The sequence below is a fragment of the Emydura macquarii genome, unplaced genomic scaffold (assembly GCF_026122565.2).
Source record: "Emydura macquarii macquarii isolate MOO-44397 ecotype Brisbane River unplaced genomic scaffold, CSIRO-AGI_Emac_v2 contig_1390, whole genome shotgun sequence".
NCBI lineage: Eukaryota > Metazoa > Chordata > Testudines > Chelidae > Emydura > Emydura macquarii.
Window position 1 is genome coordinate 18,279,961 of NW_027131527.1, and position 18,809 is coordinate 18,298,769.

The following is an 18,809-nucleotide window of genomic DNA, read 5'->3' on the forward strand; positions in this document are numbered from 1 at the left end:
ACATTAAAGAGCCAAATCTTGCTAGTTTTACTCACATATGTAAGATCAACAGAAGTAATCCTAGATAAGTATCCCCATGGATATTTACTTCTATAGTTTTGTGCCTCATTTGTTCATCTTGGGTTCTCCCCCCCACTGACAGTTAATGTGTAGCTAGAAAAATATTTTATTGACTTTACACATTTTCATTTAAAACTGATATATAGAGTTTAATATTGTTAACATGCTCCCAAATATATTAAACTATCTATTTCCAATTAAGCATGTATTTTTGATGTACGCAGCTTAATCTAGCACAGGTTTATTTATGGCATTATGAGTTATTATGGCTATTTTTCAAAATACAACAAACATTTCTCGGGCAGCAGCAAAGGAAATAAAAAGATCCCATAAGTACTTTATCTTTCTGTTTGACAAATATATGTTTTGCTTAGATTTCCAGTAGTAACAGAGGTTGCAGAATTTTCTCACATATTAAATAAAAGAAAGCTAAGGAAAAGCAACATCATATTAATGGAGGTTGCAAAACTAAAAAGTTGGTAAAAAGTCATCTTTTTTTCATGAATTTTTAAGTATTATGACTTCATTATTTTGCAACATGGTTATAAGATTGGCTTTTGTTGGTTAGGTGCTTGTGAAAAAAATCAATCTTTTTTCACATATTGATTTCATGTGTTTAAAGCATACAGATTAAAATTTTAATGGGTATCATTAACTGTGCCTACAATACTCAGAAGTGTGTAATTCTGACATGCAAAATGGGCAGTTGAGTAGGCAAATACAAACTATGCTATTATTTTAAATTAATTTTGTGAGCATAAACCGGAACCCACAAATGCTGTAAGTCCTGTTAAGGAGGCTCGTTAAAAGCATTTCACTAAAGACAACATATGTCTTCTTGCTAGATTTTATATAAAGACTAAATCAATATATAGTTTTTGTAGCCCATGTACAAAGCAGAAGGAAAGTGAAAACAAATTCACACACCAAAAGAGGACTGAAATGGCCTGATTCCTAGAATGTACTAACTGCTTTGGGAGTTGAAGACACTGTACAACTTGTATGCTAAGGCCCTAAATTAGCAGAGAAACTTCCAAGATCATTTTCCTAAATACTAACTGATCTCCTTCTCAGAGTGAGTCAAATCTGTATGCTAAGCCTGGTTTAGGCTATTGGCCCCTGGTGGTGGAAAGTCTGCCAGAGCTTGGGAGAAGTGGAGCAGACTACCCAGAATCCCCACACCATGGAGAGGGCCAGAGTCAGCCAACACTGACCAGAAAGATGTGAAGTGGGCAGTGGTAAAATCCTGACTCCACTGAAGTACCAAAAATCCTACTGACTTCAGCAGAGTCAGGATTTCATCTAGGAAATACATTAATTCAGGATAGCTCCTGGCAGCCCCTGCCAACAGGGCATCTGTTCTATCTGGACACGTCTGCCCTACCCTCCTGTAGTCTCAATGGGAGAGCAACGTACTGTTACCACCCTCCTTCAAGACTGATATTGTCCTCCAGTATTGCTGCCCCAATGAATGCAGAAAGATGGAAGTTTCACTCCATGCCCTTTGGGGGTTTAATGAAGCTCATTATGTTTAAATAATGGAACAGATAACCAGGATCTACAGCAAAACTGTGAAGTTATAAGATCTGAAGAGAGCCTAGAAGTTTTAATTACCAGAGGACCTACAGTCCCTGGACCTCATATTATCCCCAAGAACTAAAATCACTTACCTCTTCTAGGACATCAGCAAGCTTACTGAGTATCTCTTCAGGAAGGCTCTGGAATGTTGGAACACTGTAATATAAAATGGAAAAAAAAACTTTTGTTGAATTAATGAAGTTAGTTTGTTTCATAAAATTAGTTAATCTACAAGGTTCCAGAAGAGCAAAAACAACAACTTTATTATTTACGATCAATATGGACTCAATCTTGTACTGTAGTTCCTATCATCATGACCAGAATACCAATTTTAGCTTACCAAGCATAACTCTTCATGACTGATCATCATAAAAGCAGCATACACAATGCATTCTCATTTCTCTATGTCTCCTGCGGTATAATTTAAGTATTCAGTGGTTACAGGACAGCAAGCCACATGGAATAAACATTTTGCAGCTATGCCTTGCATGTATAAGGTGAAATGTGAATCTCTTCTTGAAAGCTCATATTGGGAATCAGCTAAATTAATCTATGCTATAAACTCTTCCAAGTGCCTTGTCTTTTTGGCTGCCTCTGCTCCTACTTTCTTCTAAGTGCAGCTCTTATGCACACTTGAATGAGTCACAACACCTGGGCCAATATTTCAAACATAGGAACTTAAATTTAGACTCCTAAATCTAAATTTTGGTTCCTAAATAACTAGGCTTATTTTCCAAATTGCTGATCACTCCCAATTTATTTCAGGGAGAGCTACTGAGTGCTCCAAACTTTTGAAAATTATCCCATTTATTTAGGAGCCAAAATCATTAGGAGATTAATGTTAGGCTCTTATTTATGTAAATCTTGGCTCTGACTGGCAGCAGGAGTAAATAAAAATCTTTAAAAAGTGGCACATACCCACTATCACTTGTAATCCTGGGGTCTTTGACATGACCTCTCTCTACTCCCATCACACTACTTTTCCTTTATGTTAATCCTGTTAATTACAGAGTGAGCACAGAGATGTGTTCATATTGGGATTGTGTTTTAAATTGTCTTTTAAACCACTAGAAATAATTTTCATATGATTTTTTAAAGTGTTACAATTAAAAAAACCCCCAGCTCTTTATTAACTTTGATTAACAGAATTTTCCAATGCTATTTTAGATTTAACAGTTAACACTATGGTAAAGGTTCACTGGTAATGATGTTATTTTTTCAATTAAATGCCAATAAAACATGTTAATAGTGATATTAGGTGATTATAAACCAATCATACAAAGTGACATATTAGGCATCTATGTCCTGTTAATTTTACCCACACTTGTATTATAGAGGGGTAACAGATGCAGTAAGTTATGAATAAAATTCATCCTGTGTAAAGGGCTTGCCCAAAGCCCACCACTTGCATTCCACATTAACCATCAAAAGAGAATGTATGTGGGAGATGAGTGGTGTATAGGCCTGGGTTGGGCCCTCTATCCATGGGTAAATTTCACCCTAATTGAATTAGCCATTTTTGCTTCTGTAGATATGTGTTCGGACCTTTTTTTTTTTTTTTAGGTCACATAAACAGAATCCATCCATAGTGTGGAGCACCAACAGAAGGCCCTCTGCACCACAGAAACCTTCCACAAGGACTGTCCTGGGCATTTGCTGTCAGGGAAGCCACACATAGGTGAGCGCATACCCACATGTGGGCACAGATCGTTTCCTAGCAGCCCCATATAGTCTAGTGCGGAAAACCCAGAGGTAAACCAGAGGCAGTCCAAGGAAGGACCAAAGATCCAAAAGTCCCAGTCCCCAATGAAACTGGTTTTGAGGTCTGTGGCCACTATTTCAGCTTGTAGCCTACAGTAGCAATCTGGGATAGGAATGAAAGAAGCAGTGCTGCAGTCCTGAACTCTGGACCTGAGTTGGATTTCTCCTCCCTAACTGTTCAATATTCCATCCATATAAAGTCTTGTTCTATGCAGGTGGTGTGGATACAGTCCAGAGAAGTGCTGGCTGTTTTTGTTACATATCAAAGGAGATACTCATCATCACAGAAATGGGCTCCTGCAAGTCCTCAGTCCTACAAGGGGATGAACCATCTGTAATTCCCATTGCTGTTTATGGGAGTTGTAGCTATACTGTGGACCAAAGTAAAGGGATGGGACAGAAATTACATATTTCCTTTATCTGTAAGTATTCCAGATGTTCAATATTCCAGCTCTACCATTCTCACAAGAAGAATCATAATAAATTGGTAAAGTAATATTTCCTACAAAAGATAGCTATTCCTACAAAAGATAGCAAAATTTTACATAGTAAAACAATCAGAATTAGGACAGAATTTAGTACACCGAATTTTTACTGAAAGTAATTTCCCAACCAGGACACAGAATCTTGTTAAAAAACTATCCTACAATAGAGGGTAATAGATCCATTACAGCCTAAATCATAGAGAAAAGACCTTTATGAAACCTGTCCCTTAAGCAGGTCAGAGAAACGGCTTTGTTTATGGTATATCAAACAAACAATCTCAATGAACTAAAAAGTCCTATTGTTGAAAGCTTAGGGTATTTAAATAAATTAAATTCACAACATAAAAAGATGAAAGGAGGAAGAAATGTTTAAAGCATTATCATTGCTTTATCATATCAATGGAGCAGGTAATTAGACAATTAGAAATGTTAACAAAGCACAAGTCCCAAATAGATTATATCCCAGAATTACAAAATTAATATCTTAGTGAATAGAAAGTCTTTAGAGAGGATTTATGATAGCTCAGAAAGGACGAGGATGCTTCTACATGACTGTAGGGTGGTAATATAGTTAGCTTGTATTTGCTTTGTTGAAGACGCTCAGATACCACACTGATGGACAAGCTTATAAAAACTTAGAATATATTTATGAAACAGGATACAATCAACAGTTATTTATCTGTTAGCCTGAATTTATGAGTATGGCAATGCGAAATGATGATTATGAAGATTATGAAGGTGAATATGATTATGAAGTGTACAACATTATAAATGTATAGTTCTGTATTGCATAGTTAACTTGATTCATAAAAAAATTGTGAATAACAACTCTTCCATAGTTATTATCAAATTGATAGATAGGAAAAAAATAGTTGGATTTCATGAAATTTTTGATACTATATTATATTACAGATTTACTTACAAAGAACAATATTTTCAAGTGTGAGCACCCTCAGTTAAGCACCTGAACCCATATTTAGCCAGCCATGTTTGAAAATTGTGTCTAAAATCAAAAAGAATAATATAGATGAGGACTATAGCATTAGCAAAGAAATAAGAAAAAAGTGATCATGACGAGATATATATATAGTGGAAAGATAGTAACTTGGGTGATACAAGGCTTAATATTAGGTTATTTTTCTAACTTTTTACATACAATGTTTATCAGAAGGCTGTAAGTAGAAAAAATCTATTCATTCTGATTGCTTAAAATTGGAGAAAACAAAGTCTGAAAATACATAAAAGAATAAACATTATTCTGGACATAATGTTAATTTATAAAGAAAGATCTGTTATCTTCAGGAAGAAAAAGAGGTTAGAATGCAAGTTCATAAAATAAGTTCTTAATCAATTCATGCTAATTAGAGGAATGATACCTTTGAGGTCAGGTCCTATTATTGACCACAAAATTCAACAGACTTGCAGCAGAACCTAAGCCCAACCTTTTCCACTGCCTGTTTTCTGTAGATATTCTCTCCAGAGAACAGAAGAAATTTAATATCCGTCTCCTTTTCCTCCAATGTCTGAGGAGCTTTTGAAGGCCAGCGATCTTCTGGACCAGCCACCTGGAAGCAAATGGTAGTGATTCTCCTTGGACTCCAGAGATGGTTTTATGGACCACAAGGTTCTTCTTGGCCAGCCATGCAGAAGCAGATGTAGTCTCACCTCCCACTTCATGGACTCCTCCAGCATGTGGTCTCATCATTTTAGCAGGCTGGCAATGCTTATTGAGGCACATCCATATTTTCATCTGAGCTATTTACAATGAACACTATTTTTTCCAGCTGCCTTAGATAATTATATCACATTTTGTCAATATTGATAAATATTACATAGGTATTTCCTGTCCTAAGAGCAGGAAACGCTGCAAGTAATGAGATGGTGCTACACAAGGCAAAGCTGGAATGCTCTTAAAGGTACTCCATCTATCCCTAATGAATGCTAATGCTCTGTTAGGTTGATCTTTTATTCCTTGCATACTCAAAAATCAAACTGAAATCACGGTTCAAAGAATGGAGATGGAGTCCTGCATAGTAACTATTTTTCAAACTAGTGGTTAAGAATTTGAGGAGTGAAATTGTACATAGCCAATTCAGATGTGATTTCTAAAGGTATGCAGCACACTGATAAAGACAGCAAGAGAAATACTTAATGTTTATCAGTTCAAAAATATCTATAACAAAGTTTGTAAGAGACTATGGATCAGAGCTACTAATTCCATTTTTATGTTAAGTTCATCAGTTTTAATTTCAAGGTTTTATAATGAAAACTGTGCGCTGGCTTCCATAGTTTTTACCTATTCCTCAATTTTTATATGCCAAGTCCTGTGGCCAAAAAAATCTTTTATATATCTTGTATAGGGCTTATAGATTAGAGATTTTGTCAAATTCCAGATCCAGATTGTCAGTTGCTGAGTACCTCCAGCTTCCTTTGGCATCAGTTGTAGAAGTGAGTGCACAGCACTTTTGAAAATATAGCCCCTAGTGTCTTCTCTACATGACATCAGTTCTGAACTGATGTAGGTAACCACAGCATGCACATAAATGACCTTCCTGAAAAGCTTTACACCAACCCCAAATTAACAGATGCCTTTAAGCTAAACATATAAAGCCAGTGGTGGTTTGTAATGAAGAGTTACAATTACAAAATTACAAATGAGTCTAGGAAGCTTGAGTAGGAAGAGCTGCGGCTTTTTAGTCAGAAATGTCAGCATATGAAATGTTGGCACTGATAAGATTTTACACCACTTCTGTAGGGATTTCTACCTGGTTAGTTGTTTGATCGTCCAAGACAGCATCAAGAAACTGAATTTTAACAAAAAAATGCCAATAAACTTTGGTCTTTTACCAATCTGCAGACTATGCTAAGCTTTGTCAAAAGGATGACTGAAAGAATAGATAGCAATTGCTGACATTATTGAAGCCATGATGAACACCAATACTTGAATTCCTTTGGTCTCCTTGATCCACGTGATTTTAGGTTTTAAGTCTGGGGATGGCACAGAGAACTGGATTGGTTGTGTTGGCTGATGATTTCCTTTTGGTGGTGAATGAAGTTCAAATGTTCATGAAGACTTCTGGTCCATCTGCTCTCTTCAGTACCATTAACCACAAAGTGTTGTTTGCTTGCCAATACACCGTGCAGAGTAGATGGGCTTCCCCTTTACCTGATCCTTTCTTTTTGAAAGATCCCAGAAGCAGTATTATGTTATCGTTCATCATCTCGGAGGGCTCATTTACATGGCATTCCATGGGTTTCTATTCTTTGGCCACATCTGTTTAACACATCTATACAAAGAAGTCTTGGATTAGTGCTGAGACACAATCCAGGGAAGGCTGAGAAAATGCATGTAGGCTGAGGAACAAACAGGAAGAATCAGAAAAGGCTGGTTTTGCTCCCCTATTTGTGACCTAGGGTTTATGTGGCTACCAAACTCCTGGATTTTCTGATATCAGCAATACCTAATATTACTTGTTTTAGTGTTACGTGCTTTGCATGGAAGAAAAGAATATAGAAGGCTGCTCACTTTGCAGTGCCTACTAGAGAAATCATACTACACCTTGCTCAGAGACTGGTTATGGCTTCCAATTCCTTCTGGGTGTAATTCAAAGTGCTATTTTTGACCTATAAAGCATTTAAATGGTTTCAATACCAAGAGGCCACCTATCTGCTTGTGTGGTGTCAAAGCAGTTGAGATTAGTTAAACTGAAGTAGGCTGGAAACAGGGTATTCTTAGTAAGGTGACTAATTCCCTTCTCAATTCAGGAAAGAAAAAGTCTATTGATATTCAAAAACGTGCGGCAAGACCTATCTTTTTTCCTATGCTTTTGAAACGTGAGTATGTATAGCATTAGAGTGTGTTACAGATTGTCTTAGTGGGTTAATTAGGAAAGTAAGACTTCATAATTTCTCATTAGTTTATATTTCAATGCATGCAATTGTTGTTACAGTTCGTTCACTTAGGCTACATGGTTAAGGACATTTTAAAACTTAAAATAAATGAATAAGGGAAATAAAATTGCAGTCTGTGTGCATTGCCTGAAACTAATTTTTGTATCAATACGCAGGAATGAGGATCAAAGAATCTTAAGGTGCTTACCCTTTCTTCACAACACTGCAAGTCCCCTCTCCACTATTACCAAAAAGGCAATGCCTTCTGAGCTTAAAGAACTCAAGATAAATATTGCCGAGTAGAATCTGACACTTGATTTAGGTTACTGGCAAAAAACTACATTCTAAAGAACTCAAGCTAGAAATGCCATCCAACTGGCAGCTGTCCAGTTGTCTGTAAGTAGTGTCAAGAAATAAATTGCTGGCGCAGTCATCCTCATGATAAATCATGGCCTTAAAATGAGAAGCAAATAACTTGAGATGAACCTTACTCACTGAAGTCTGAAAACATACATTTACTGTGATCTCCTCAGTCTAGTGTTCCCTCTGCCTTCTGGAACTAGTGGATCAAAGCACCACATCTCACACCATCCAGCTGGTGTCTGCACAGACCTAAAACTACCTTCTCCATTTTTACCTCTGTTCTTTTTAGATTTACTTTTTACTTGCTTACCAGATCTACTTGTAGAAAATACTTTTGAAAAATAATCAAGGAAGTAATCTGTAGAGTATTGGCACCACTTTCCATGGCAAATAGCCGTGTTGAGATTTAGCTTCTACTTTTATTTTAAGGGCCAGATTCTGTCACCGTTACACATACTGATTACACAACTGAAATAAGTGGGACTGCTTGTGGAGTAAAGTACAATCCAATACAAGAAAAGCTGATAGAATCAGGCCCTTACTTCCACAGCTGCCAAGTTCTGTGTTGTTCCATGTGGGACAATTATATATTTGTAAGTAATTTTCATGTAACTATAAACTTCAGATTATGATCAATACACTCTGCTCAAAGCCGGTGTGGGGGGTAGGATATGGAGTTGTACAAATCATTGCAGCTGTTTTTGATGGGAGGCTAGGTGGGTGCATGTGTGCAGGAGGCTGTTTGGAGGTGCTAGGTAGATGGGTGAGTGCTGAAAATTGTCTGGGAGATGCTAGAATGTATGGATTGGTAGGGGCTGCTGTCTGGAGCTTGTACCTAGTTGCTAGGGTTAAAGCAGGAGGCTTTTTCAGGAGGAATCCAGGTGAGGAGGGCTGGATGGTGACTGGGAGCCCAGTGGGGGTGTCCTCAGAGGGTAAGCTGGGGTTTGACCAGGGACTGGGTGCAGGTGTCTGGAAGGAGAATCTGGAAGGGTGGCGAGAACGGGGGCATCGGGATCCAGTAACAGTCCCTGCACATTCTGTCACCACTTGTGCTTGCTTTTGATGCTCCCGCTGCCCTCCACTTCTAGCTGCTCCTTCCCTGCTGTTACCCAGTAGGTGGAGCAGTGGTCCCTGGTATCTGGCAGTAGGAATTGCAGTCCATCCCTGCTGTCCCACTTATAGGTCAATATCTCAGTCAATATCTCAGCTGGGCTGTGGGAATGTGTGAAAGGGCTGCCAAGTGTGTGAGTATTACATTAGATATTTGACTCTTTGGCAGTGCTGTGTTGTGAAATGTCACACTGAAATACATAATGAAAACAATGAAACACGATTCCTCCTTTCAGTCAACGTCACAGATATTCTAGGAAAGGTGGAAGAGGGGAGGTAGTAAATGAGTGCATAATGGCAAAAACAACCCCACAAAAAGATGCATTAAGATTTGATCTGAGCTTTCCAGAGAATCTGTATTTACTCTATAACATTTATTATTGATAAGACAAGGCTAGTCTGCCTGCAACAATTCACAGTATATTTTACTTTGCTTATAAAGAAGCATAGAAAAAAGATGAAGAAATGTGGGGCTCCTAAGCTCATACATTAATTGCAGTTGCATCTGATTTGGGGATCAGTTCAATAATGCCACTTTTAGGAAAAGAGAATTTATTCATTCAGTGATTGTTGCAGATGACCTGCCTGCTGTGCTAAAGCTAAAAAGGCACTAAAATCACTCACAGTCATTCATCTTGAAGAGAATGAAAACGCAAAGGCTACAAAGCCTTTTAAGCTCTGCCAACCAGAACATAGACATTATCCTGATAAATAAACTACTTCCTTTACTGAAAATGGTTCATATTAACTTTTCTCTCCAAAAACAATTACCTAGGCATCCAATAAAGAGTGCAACATGTAGAAAAGTGTGAAGGATGCAATAAAGTAGATGAGCTGCTGCACTGATTTTTGTGGTTAGTAAGAGACTGATGAAAGAAAATAAGAGTGAAAGATGACATTCTTCTTCTTCCAACCATGAACAATTTGTACACCCTGTGGTGAAAATGCCTCCATTGACAGATGGATTACAGTGGCCAAAAGACAATGCTTTGAACAATTATTGATCATTTTCACCATTTGCAGCACACATCTTTTATTATGAAAGCAGTGTGCCTTGACTATCGAATAAACAAACATTGCTCCCCTTTTCACAGGAAAAGAGGGCCCTGATAGCAGTAGAACCGATGTGGGTCAGTTGTAGGTGTGTCATTGGAGCATTTAATTGTTGTGGAAGAGAGTTCGATGGGTGCTTCAAACATAGTGTTATTTTAACTGTACTGGGGGGTTAGGCAGACCAAGGGAAACGTCAATGGATTCACTGCTATGTCCATCCTGTAGTCATTTCACCAAATGAAAGGGACATACTGTAATCATGGGGCACTAGACTCTACTTTTCAACACATGAGTTAATGTAATTAAACACCCTATTTTGGTCAATAGGGTTCTAAGTTTTAATAGGCTGTTTAAGTATTCTCTTTTGTCGGAAGTTAATTTTGTTTTCCTTCTTAAGTCTGTCTTTTACTCTGTCTCCACCTGACAGTGGTTCATTATGAAAGACAGCCCTCTTTCTATATCTCATTTTTAAATCCTTGGGGAGGTAATGCAGTTTTTAAAAAATAGCTGCCATCGTGTCCAAAGGGGGAATAATAGGCAGGTATTATAAACTCATTAATTCATTTCCATGCATTTCCTCGCTAATAATCAAGAAAGACGATTTCTGAGTAACAGTTAGAAACTCTCAGGAGTGGTCTCATTAGTAAAAGGACAGCATTTTTCAAAAGTATCCAAAATTATTGAGTGCCTCAATTTTTGATACCCAATTTCAGACACCTAGGTGTCTCATTATATAGTATGCCTTTTATTTTCATGATCCCCACATTTTAGAGGTCACTCATAAACCAAATTTTCCTGTGGTCTAGTACAATTAGCTGCTACTGTATCAAGCTGGGTTTATCTTTTAAATGCTCCATAAATAATCATGGCTAACTAAAATATAGCCATGAGTAAGGTGGTTTTAAAAGATCATAAAGGAGTTAGGTGCTTAAATCTCACTGAGATCTAATGAACCTTGGGCATCTAACTACCTTAGGCACCCTTGAAAATCCTGACACAAATTGGTAAAATGAGGATACAAAATTGAACTAGATTAGCCAGAATTCCTTCTTATGAGATTCCAATGTACCAAAATGAAACAAAACAAATACCAAAAATGCTTCTTTGTAGCAATAGATTAGATAATGTCATGATGTGCTTTGATTTATCTCTTAGTGTCAGTGGATGTCAAAACTATAAAGGAAAGAAATATTCCTAGGATTATTTCTAAATTTTGTATCTAAAAAAATCATTAAAGAATGGTTAGTTTTTGGAGGCACAGTGCATATGAGTTTAAAGAAATGGTAAGTTAGATATGTATATGTGGCCCACTTGTTATGTTTCCCAAAATTATATGCTCAGTTTAAATTGGTTTAAGATAACATCAACATCTAATCTCAGTCTAACAGATATATCTACTGCACTTGACAGTAAATTGCCATAATAACATCTGTTTTGTAGAGACAATGACAATATTATTTCCACAGTGTACAGAGATGCTATTTGTCATGTTTTCACCGCTTTTATACTATCTCCTGTTTTTGTTGATATTGTTATGCTTTGCTTTTCTAATGTCATTAAAAGGATATTTTCCACCAGTTCACCATGCATTTTATATAGAATTATATATAGGAAAAATGTGTTGAAAAAGGAAAAAAAAAATTAATATTACAAATTCGCTATTGTAGACTCAGGCTCAAGTGCTGTAAATCCCATTGAAACCAAAGGGAGCTGCAGTTTGGTTCAACACTTCATAGAATCATGCTCCTCATTTGAAAAAAAAAAAAAAAAGTTATTTCCCCAGGAAGATCTGCTAAATTGACTGACTATATTATTGGTAAAGCATATTTCAGAAAAAAAAAAGTGTGTGCACGCATGTTAAAAATGACTGCAAGAATGGTCAGAACAGCATTCGTGTTGTAACAATGAATAAAAAGAAAACGATACTTTATAATACTTTTCACACTTGTAACTATTCTTATTGATGAACAACTCAGAACTTGTATGGATTACTCTCAGTTTACACAATTGTACTGTATGCTGAATTACCGGAGAACTAGTTTCACAAATGAACTTGAATTTCTCGCACACTGAACCAGTGCATCTTATGCTAATTAAATGCTGTGTGTAGGGTGACAATAGCAAGTCACATACGAACACAAGCACTGTTGATCTATGTAACATCACTGGTAATGGCCTTAGAGGAAGCTACTCCTCACCAGACAATAGATGGTTTTAAATAGCTATGAAGAAAAGAGGTGTAAAAAACAAGAATCTCTTTGTTCCTTTCCATTGCACTACCATAAAGCAACCAGATTTCTGTAGATGAATCCAAAAAAAAAAAAAAAAAAAAAAAAAGAGATGCTAGTATACAAGTTTGTTCTGAATCTCTAGAAAGTCTAACAGATATGATCATAGACTCATCTGACCACACACTGTCTTTGTGAAAACAATTAATATTTCAACTGGTGTTGCAAGATATCCAAAGTCATTGCTAGAATAATTACTATGCCATAAGACCATTTTAAACAGTGTATTTTAATAATTGATCCTTGTTTGGACACATAGAAGGAATACTGACTTCAAGATTTGCCAGAGGCAATAATATACCAGCAGCAAGTCCCTGACTATTTGAAGAAATGTCAATGTCTTCGCTGTGTGTGCTCATTTGCTGGTTTTAGAGGTAGTGATGGAGCAGATGTTACTGACTTTTAGATGTAATTCAGGACATTTATTTCTATGAACTTTTTAAAAACTAATCAACGGTTTCTCTTCTTAATTCACTGCATATAGCTGCTTTTACTATTAGGACAGATCATGCAAGCCATGGCCTTTAAACAGACAAAACTCCATCTGAAGTTAAAAAGATTTTTGCCTAGATGAAGACTGAGTAAGGACTGCTAGATTTGGTCCACTTTTTAAATAAATTTATGCTATATAACACCTTTTATAAGATTCACAGCACTTTACAGAATTACGAGCTATCACACAAATCATTCTCTTCTAAGGAAGGAGGAAAATTCTTGGGAAAACCAATTTATTCTCCTTGCAGAGAGAGGTTTGTAGGGCAGGCCTATGGTGTGTGGTCCTCCAACTACATCCCTTCTATTGCGAACTATTGCAAAATAGATAATCAAGAAGTAGTGCTGTCATTGATGTGATATGTGCGTCTGCACCCTCCCAAATATTGACAAAGAGCTCAGGAGTTAATGTTGAAATTGTAGCCAATAAATCATACCCAATAATCCAATAGAAATTCTGTAGCTGGTGCTGTTTAGGGAGGTTGACCCTCAGCTATGCACAACCCCTCTGGTTGGACACCACCTGCCAAATGCAAGGAGCCCCAATAATGCAGTGTTTGTGGTCATTTGGGGTATAGGAGGGAATTAGAGCTAGGCAGGCAATGGTTTTCCCATCTGGTGAAAATGTTTGTGATTTTAAATTTTCCAGTTCTGCATCAAACCAGAGACAAAGGCAACCCCCCGCCTCCAGAATAGCCAGTGCTACGGTGGTTAGAGCTTTACATTTTATTTCCAGTATAATAAATAAAAAAATAAACAAAATAACATCCAGCCTTTTAAGATTAGATCACAGTTTTCATTAAAGAAATAATTGGATAAGCTTAGGGCATTAAAATAAAGTTTGTAAATTCAATTGCTTTGAAAACACAATTTAAACACAGCTACAAAATATTACAAATAAATTCAAAGCAAATAAATTGTTAACTGGAAAAATATATGTAAGAATGCCTGAAATGCAATTTAAGTTATGAAATGAAACTCTCCATTCATCTGGTATCAATCACTTTTCCAAATGTTTACTTATTCATTGCTTTTAAAATGGATAATTTATTTAAAGGACATGAAGAACACCCATTCTCACTTGGGTGCATTGCATCCATTTTGCCTAGGCCAAGTCTGCAATTCTCCCCTTGAAAGGAAAAGATGTATATTTTTAAATTCTACCCAGTGCATGCTGTTTTTCCCTATTACCTCACCGACTTCGGCAATACAGATCTTTCAGTTAATATTACACAATTTTGATATTAACACATCAAAACCAAGCAACTGAGTACCATATATAACTGACTATGACAATTATTAGAGAAGCTTTTAAATCAAACAATTCTATTTCGAGTTAATGGATTGTTAGCCTACAGATTACAAAACATACATGTATTTCATAAATGGCTCTCAGCATATGCAACCACTATTTAAATCAATTTCTTTCTGGCTGAGCAGACTAAGAGAAGACTCTTTGATGTCCAATTATATTGCTTTCTCTTGGCTGACCCTGTAAAGTTATTGCTACTTGTTTGTTTCCAATGAGTGGTACAATATAAATGAGTGTTCTGGAATTTTTAATAGGTATTTCTTCAGTATGAATCAATAAGGCTGATATTTAGATAGAAATACAATAAACATAGGAGGTAGCAGTTTATTTAAAAAAACCCAAAACCCAATAAGCCTCCTGTTGCAGATGGGATGTAAACAGAATGCAATCTGATTCTGAAATTAGTCTCCAAGTGCTTGAATGAAGCATACATTACAGGGATATTGATTTACAAGGTATGAGGTAATTACATTCACTTTTCAACACTGATTTTCTGGCTTTGCATGGGTGCTTAGTGGTCTAATTTTTAATAGCCACTCAGGGTATTTATCAGGCTTTTTTATATGGGTTATGTAGTTTAGAAAAATGTTTCATATCCTAAAACATGAAAGATAGCAAGAAAAATGGTATGGCGCCTACAACTCAGACAACCATTCTAAGACTTCACCATTACTACTATTTATTTATTTACATGGCATGGGAGAAATGTTTTATGACCCTTTTCAGAATTAAAAAACAAAACACAGTCCCTGCACAAAAGAGCATATTACCTAATTGGGAAGATACAAGGCTTTTTTCTTATGCAGATTTACACAATACAGTTGCAGATTACTTTTTCATCCCACTCTTCATCTTGTCGGACCCTGGGCTGAATTCTGAAATCCCTCTTTAAGGTCATGTAATGATTACGAGCCACTCCCTCCTTGATCTATGGGATATTGTAAAGCATTGCACCTATTTGTACCTCTTTATATTATAAGCTTTTGGGGATAGGAATTTGGTTAGTTGTTCGACACATTCTACTTATTATAGTGGAGTGTGTACATTTATATTGCTATATAAATATTAAACAGTAATGTTAATATCATGATAAATGGCATGTAATGCAAAATATTAACTCGTTTCATAATAAAGTCTCATTATTATGGTAACAATATCTGAAAACAGCCATAGAGATAACACGTTAGCTAATTATAGTTCTAAATAAATTGGGCTCAACTGTGCCTTTCAGCCACTGACTTCTAATACGGAACGGTTTCTAGGAGGTATATTGCTTGAGGAAATCAAAATGTCTCCTGAAACTGCCAGACATGCAGGGAAAGCCCAGGTGAGCTAATATGCCTCAGAGCCTTTTCTCTTCCTCATCCCTTTTGGGATGTTAGCACTATTAAACAGTAGCAGTCCTTACACACAAGGGAGCACAAAGACTTCAGTTGTGGCTTGCCCCTGCATGGAGGAACAAGGAGGCAGAGAGATTCCTTATGGTCTTTCATCCTTGCACATACTGCATGGTGACAACAGCTGGGCTATAGGGGGTGGAAGGGATGTGCGTTCCTTCCAAACCTCAGTATGCAATCAACTTAAGTCCTGAGAAAGGACTTAATTTTGCAGAGGCATGTATTTACTTTAGTTTACAGAGCTGCAAATGTTATGCTCATAAAATTATGTTGGCAAATGCTCAGACCTTTCAAATACCCTGCTAAATTATTTATCTCAAATAGCCTTTTATGTCACTCCATTCCTGTGCTGGCATTACAAAAAGTATGTGTTTCAATTTGTTAATTTTAAATTTACTATTTACGTTTTAAGTCTCTCATAGTTTTTGTATTAAAAAAAGAGTAGTTTATTGATTTGTGCTATATCTCAGACAATAAGTTCTTCCTTAGCCATCTCTTTACTAGGAAAAATCATTTTATTCTTTGCAGTCACTTGTGATATGCAAAACCACTTAACCTTTAGCCATTTTCATTTCCTGTCTCTGGGTATTTTAATCTCAACTAGATCTTTCTTGATACAACTATAATTCAACAGTACTCCAGATAAGACTGTGCTGTAGCATGTTTTTTAAATAATTTTATCTTTTTTGTATTATTTTCCATACCTTCTTAGATGCAACCAACTATCCTACTTATTTTTTGAACTGCTGATGCACATTTTGTAGGAGCTATGAAAATTTCTTGATTTTTTTCCTGAGAGAATTCTTCTGGCTAGGAGCTCATCATCATCAGTGTATATAAGAAGTTTAAATTATTTTCTCAATTTGCACTACCTTGTATTTTTCTAAGTTACATATCATATGCTACCTGATCTCCCAATTTGATTAAGTCCTTCTGAAATTCTTTACTATCCTCCTTAATTTTCAATAAATTATGTGATTTACAGTTATTAGTAATATCAATAAATTCATTTTCCAAATACAATATTGTCCTCCATGTGTAAGACATACACAAAAGGGGTGCAAAGTGATGCAAAAGGGAGTGCACAGCAGTTGAACATGTGGGACAACCCTCCATGCTAGTTGTCAGCTCCTTTTGACTGCTGCTGCACACTGAGCGGTAGTTTTCAGAGAACTATACACAATGACACCAGGATCACTTTCTCGAGTGGTAAGAAACTAATTTAGACCCCATCATTTTGCATGTATAGTTGGGACTATGTTTTCCAATGTGCATTACCTTGCATTTATCTAAATTGCTGTGGTATGGTGCCAGATCGTTTGTTTAGAGCTGTGTTTTTGCACAGACTGCTATCTGTTCTGTGTTATAGGTGTGTGCTGTATGTTTATACTTAATGGATAATGAAGAATTCTGTGTTTACAACTGGCAGAATCTGCACTTTGAAGCATGTTACATTTGGTAAGCTACCCAGGAGTGCTCATAAGACCAAATGGAAAAAAATAGATTCACATGACCCCCAGGGTGTAATAAAGAGCGAGAGGGGCTGACTCTCAGCGCTCATGAATTCTTGATGGTAAGCCTTGCCCTAATCTTCCCACCCAAACCATCTAATACATCCTGTATACAGGGAGGGCATTGACTACTTAGCACTGTCTTTGATTCGGTTCTCAGTAGTCGATATAGAGCCATAAACTATTATCCTTCTTTTGCTCACAGACAACCAGTGAAAAGCAGAGAGAACTGGACATAATGACCTATCCATGGTTAAGTAGGTTTTGCAAATAGCAGAGGGAGGTACCACATAAGTAGGGACTGCTAGAGAACTGCTCTATCAAGGTTGGGAATTATGGAGCTATATGTATATTTTTACATTCTCAACCTGGTCTATGTCCTGACCATCCTTTGCAAAAGCCCTTGACTCCTGCTGTAGCATGCATGGGATGGCCTTCTGCTGCTCCTTAAGGTGATCAGGGTTAACCAATGGTAACCAGCCTAAGGCATTAAAATGGTGTGAATTCCCAGCTGCCTGATTTGACCTGGTATGATCATAACTAGGAACAGTGTTGCATCCAAATCTCTACATTTTGACCAGTCCCAGTTCAGGACTAGGGTGGTACTGGCAGTGGAATTACTGACTGAATCATTTGTAGCCATCTCTGCACTGTATGCTGCTGGAGTGTAACATCATGTTGGGTTGAATTACTGACGAGAATGCTGACTTTACATGATGATCACCATACCCTACACTGAGTAGTGTCTCTCACAGTTATAACCCTTCTGGACACTGAATCTGAATCCCTGGCTCAAAAATTGTTGGTACACCAGCAGAAAGCCAATTTATTAGTCAGACATTTCAAGTGCATCATGTGATCATGACCTCACATTTCCCTAATCAGACTATACCAAGTTTCCCGGACTTTATGCCTTTAGAAATCATACAATTTTTCCCCTCATGAATGTAGGGAAAAGCCATTTGTTTATACTGACTAAGATAATAAAGAATCCTGTGTTTTTGAAGGACAGAATCCATGTTTTGAAGCATGCTTGCAAATGCTTATAATAGGAATAAAACTGTCACTTGCTGGCTGAACATTAAAAAATCAGCTCTTAAAAGCAAAGGACAAACACGTAAAGTTACAATTTAGATTTGCAAATCTACTAGAAACAGGAAAACAAGACACTAGCCTCCAACTGGATATTCAGCTGTGCAAAAAAACATTTAGCAGGTTCTTCCTTCCCAAATTGGTCTCCTTATTGAAGCTTTTCAGAGTTCCCATAGCTCACTCTTGCTACTAACTATATATGAAGTCCAATTCTGCCCTCATTTTCACAGATGTAATTGCCATTGACTTCAGTAGGAGTTGTGCAGTGTATAAAAGAGTGTAATCAGATCCATAACATAAGGACTGAAGAGATACAAAATGTCAAATCCCACATACTTCTATGTAGCCAGTCAAACATTGCTTGAGTGTTTTCCTGATGACCATATAAAGCCAAACAGTTTTCCTGATTCAGAAAA

The 18,809-nt window shown here is 36.8% G+C and overlaps 1 protein-coding gene across 3 annotated transcripts in view; it reads right to left on the reverse strand.

The window, feature by feature from the left end:
• The window catches only part of PRKG1 (protein kinase cGMP-dependent 1), an 819,482-nt gene that overhangs the window by 232,501 nt on the left and 568,172 nt on the right, over window positions 1-18,809 (reverse strand). For all 3 annotated transcript variants that reach the window (XM_067552762.1, XM_067552761.1, XM_067552763.1), the window contains one exon: window positions 1,731-1,794. In XM_067552762.1, coding sequence (XP_067408863.1) covers window positions 1,731-1,794 — 64 coding nt within the window. The remainder of the gene's footprint in view (window positions 1-1,730; window positions 1,795-18,809) is intronic.